Raw genomic sequence first — 3,859 nt, forward strand, 5'->3', positions numbered from 1 at the left:
GAGCTTCATAGATCAGGAAAAGCTAAAGGAGTTCATCACCACCAAACCAGTATTATATGAAATGCTGAAAGGTATCCTTTAAGAAGAGGAAGAAGAAGGTAAAGATACAAATTATGAACAACAAATACACATCTATCAACAAGTGAATCTAAAAATCAAGAGAATAAATAATCGGATGAACAGAATAAACTGGTGAATATAATAGAATCGGGCATAAAAAGGGAGCGGACTGACTATTCTGGGGCGGGGAGGGATGTGGGAGTGCAGGAAGAGACTGGACAAAAATCATACACCTACAGATGACCACAGTGTGGGGGTGGGGGTAAGGGCAGAGGGTGGGGTGGGAACTGGGTGGAGGGGAGCTATGGGGGGAAAAAAGAGGAACAACTGTAATAATCTGAACTATAAAGATTTAATTTAAAAAAAAATTATAGCCAAAAACGGATATTAACAAAATGAATGAAATAAAAATTAGCTCACAAAAAGGTCTATGAATTAATTTCTTAACTAACTGAAAAACAGAGTATAAGGAAATATTTAATTACTTTCCAAATTATAAATTACACAAATCCTTACTTTTCGGTTAAGATTAGCATTAGAAACTGGGTTGAATACATACATTTAAAAGCCAGATGATAAAATTTTAAATATAGCAATGAGTGTTTTTTTTTTAGTATCTCCCGATATAAGGGATAGTTTTAAGTGAGGAAGAATAGACTAATTTCAGCACCCCCAAAGCTATTTCTATTTATACTCCTCACTTTGTCTCTCCACTCACTTGTATTCAAGTAACAGCTTTGAGATATAATGCATACACCACATTATCCACTCATTTCAAATGTGCAACTCAATGGTTTTTAGTATGTTTACACAGCAGTGCAACAATAACAACTATCTAATCCTAGAACATTTTCATCACCCCCTCCCCCCCAAAATCTTATATATATTAGTCACTCCCATTTTGCCCTGTATTCAATCTGGGCAACACTAACTACTTGGTATCCCTATGAATTTACATATTCTGTCCATTTAATATAAATAAAATTATACAATATGCAGTCCTTTGAGACTGGCTTCTTTCACTTAGCATGTTTTCAAGATTCACCAATGTTATAACACACGAATACTTCATTTCCTTTTACTGTCAAATAGTATTCCACTGTATAAATATGCCACATTTATCTACCCATTATTTGATGGACACTGGTTATTTCCATTTTTTGGCTACTATGAATAACATTATGAATACTCATGTACAGAAGGTGCCCGAATAACAACCTTTCACTGAACAGTTTTGTTGTAACATTGATGAGATGCTTAGGAACATAACTTTGCTTACACCAATTAGCGTATGGCAGAATTGGACTCGTTAAAGGTAGTTTCACTTAAATCTGCAGAACCTATCGACATGTTAAGTGAGAATCTATAGTACAATTTTTTGCGTAGATGTAAGCTTCCACTTCTCTTAACAAAGATTGGTAATCCTAAATCATATCGTGACTCTGTGTTTAATCTTTTAAAAAACTGCCAGTCTGTTTCCCAAAGTAGCTGCACCATTTTACAATCCCATCAGTGTATGAGGGTTCCAATTTCTCCATATCCTCACCAACACCTGTTGCTGTCTTCATTACAGCCATCCTGGTGGGTGTGAAGTACTATTTCCCCCACTTATTAAAACCAAATATTCTCTAAAAGCCGTTTGTTTTTAACCACCCCTTCCCCATTGTAGAACACTAAGGCCTCTGGTCAGAGTAATGTCAGCATATCCATTAACTTGCATGCATAAGCTGCTTTGAAATTCAGATTTCAGTTTCTGGCTCCCTGGACATGTTCTATGAACAATACTCATACTTTTCTAGTCACCTAAAAAAGGGAACTAATCTTGTGACAAGTTTATTAATTCTACTTTGCATTTAAATACAAAATGCTAGAATTATAATCAAAGTGCATTACACCATCATAAATATTCACTGTAATTTAAGATTATGTATTTTTAAAAAATTTTTAAAGTTTTTTTCTTAATGGATATACTGTATACTCCACTTAAGAATAAAAAGTTACTTAACAATGAAAAGTATTTAAACCCTTACTTCAAAATCTTTGTCCCTTCAGCTACTAGCAAATAAAGAGGCTGATATAAATAAGATTAGGTCCTGAAATAGGAATAAACTCCCAAAGATTCGATGTCTTCCAACCTTTAGTCAAAGTGTAATCAAACCCACGATTATAATGAAATAATTTTAACAATTTGTTGATAGAACCACTGTATCACAGGATCTGTGTTAAGTATCAACAAGAAATCTCACTAACCTGGTATTTTCTTCTTCTGGCCTTTCAACTTCATTTTCATCTACCAAAAAAAAATACATAAATAAATAAATAAAATTAACACACAAACTACTCTTAAAGAAACTAATAGTATGAAAATCTGAAGTGATCATCACAAGCACTAACCTAGGTCCTTTGCCAAATCACTGTGCACATGCACGTCCCATGGGCCTATAAGCACATCCAAAGTTAGATCACCTTGTAATGACTTAACAAGATATGTCTTTTTATGAAAAAATAAAATCAGACTTTACTCCCATAAAATAAACTTAAAATGGTATTAAAGACTTCTAGGTCTTCGTAAAAAATAAACCTTACACATTTACATATCAAAGAATATTTCTACTGCTAAATCTTGCCACCAAAGACAAATTATTTTATTTTACAAGTTTATCAAAATCCAAGTTTGTGCAAGTCACATCATCATGGTGCCGAAGCCTATACTTTCACTGTATCATCCTAAAGACAATCAAGGATATACATTGCTGGCAAGGAGCAAATGTTAATTTTCAAAATCTAGTATCTGTAACCCACGAGAAGGGACTGCGACTTAATAAAAGTTAAAAACCAAATGTCCAAACAAGTCCCCTTCAAAACGGAAGTGCAAGGTGTATTAAATTTATTTCGAGAGAAATGAATACATGAGACTGAAAACCGTAAGCCCAAGGGGCATGTTGCTGCCATGATGCGGGCTGAAGATCAGCCTCTTAAAGAAGAAAACTCTTCACCTTAATGCATCAGGAGACATTCGGGGTTTCCTTTACGGGCCATAATGTACTCCATCTCTTTCTTTCTCTCTGAATTATTTTTAAAGCACGACTTTCAGACAAGGTGCATTCCAAACCAACTGACCACCAAGAAACAAGACGTTAGTTTCACAGCATCGACTTTATTGAGCTTCTGCAGAGCAACTGCTGCTTAAAGGGACAGGAAGGGGCTGGAAGAGACGCACCAGCATTGCTCAGATCAATTTTAAACAGTAAACAATAAAAAGCGCGGAGGCGAGGTGGCCGGGCCGGGACGAAGGGCGAGGGTCTGGGGCCCGGCCCCGCCGGCGAGCTTGTTTGGGGGTGTGGGCTGGGCGAGAGGAGGCCGAGGCGGTGGGGAGCACGCACACCGCGCCCGGCCTGCCTTAGGCCGGACCAGGTTCCGGACCACAGAGGACGACCGTTTGCGCGCCAGGAGGGGAGGCCCGAGAGAATCCGGGAGAGGGAGCAAGGACAGGAAGTTCCGTACCGCCATACAGCCACTCTTCCTCCTCATCCCCTCCGGTCCCGCCGCTCAGCTCCGACACTAGACGCTCGACCTCGCCGGCCGACATGGCCGCGCCGAGCACACCTTAAAGGCAGCGGGCAACAGCCCCCTCCAACCCCTTCCCCAGCCTCGCTGCCGGAGGACGTGGAAGAGGCGCGAACCCGCCAGCGAGCGAAGGAAGAAAGCGCGAGACTCAAATCCACGGGATGCGGCCGCGGCGCCGGAGGCCGCAAAGGAGACTCGGGCCCGGACTGCCTGCGCATGCGCAGCAGCAGCA

General features: G+C 39.8%; 1 protein-coding gene across 8 annotated transcripts in view; it reads right to left on the reverse strand.

Annotated features, from left to right (window-relative positions):
* The window catches only part of FIP1L1 (factor interacting with PAPOLA and CPSF1), a 96,607-nt gene extending 92,748 nt beyond the window's left edge, over positions 1-3,859 (reverse strand). For 2 of the 8 annotated variants that reach the window (XM_006757813.2, XM_006757812.2), the window contains exons 1-3: positions 3,565-3,859; positions 2,455-2,499; positions 2,311-2,350 (exon numbers count right to left, since the gene is read on the reverse strand). In XM_006757813.2, the coding sequence (XP_006757876.1) occupies positions 2,311-2,350; positions 2,455-2,499; positions 3,565-3,649 (170 nt within the window). In that variant the 5' untranslated portion in view covers positions 3,650-3,859. The other 6 variants (XM_006757816.2, XM_006757814.2, XM_006757818.2 and 3 more) reach the window with 4 other exon arrangements.

The sequence above is a fragment of the Myotis davidii genome, unplaced genomic scaffold, assembly GCF_000327345.1.
Source record: "Myotis davidii unplaced genomic scaffold, ASM32734v1 scaffold173, whole genome shotgun sequence".
NCBI classification, from domain to species: Eukaryota; Metazoa; Chordata; class Mammalia; order Chiroptera; family Vespertilionidae; genus Myotis; species Myotis davidii.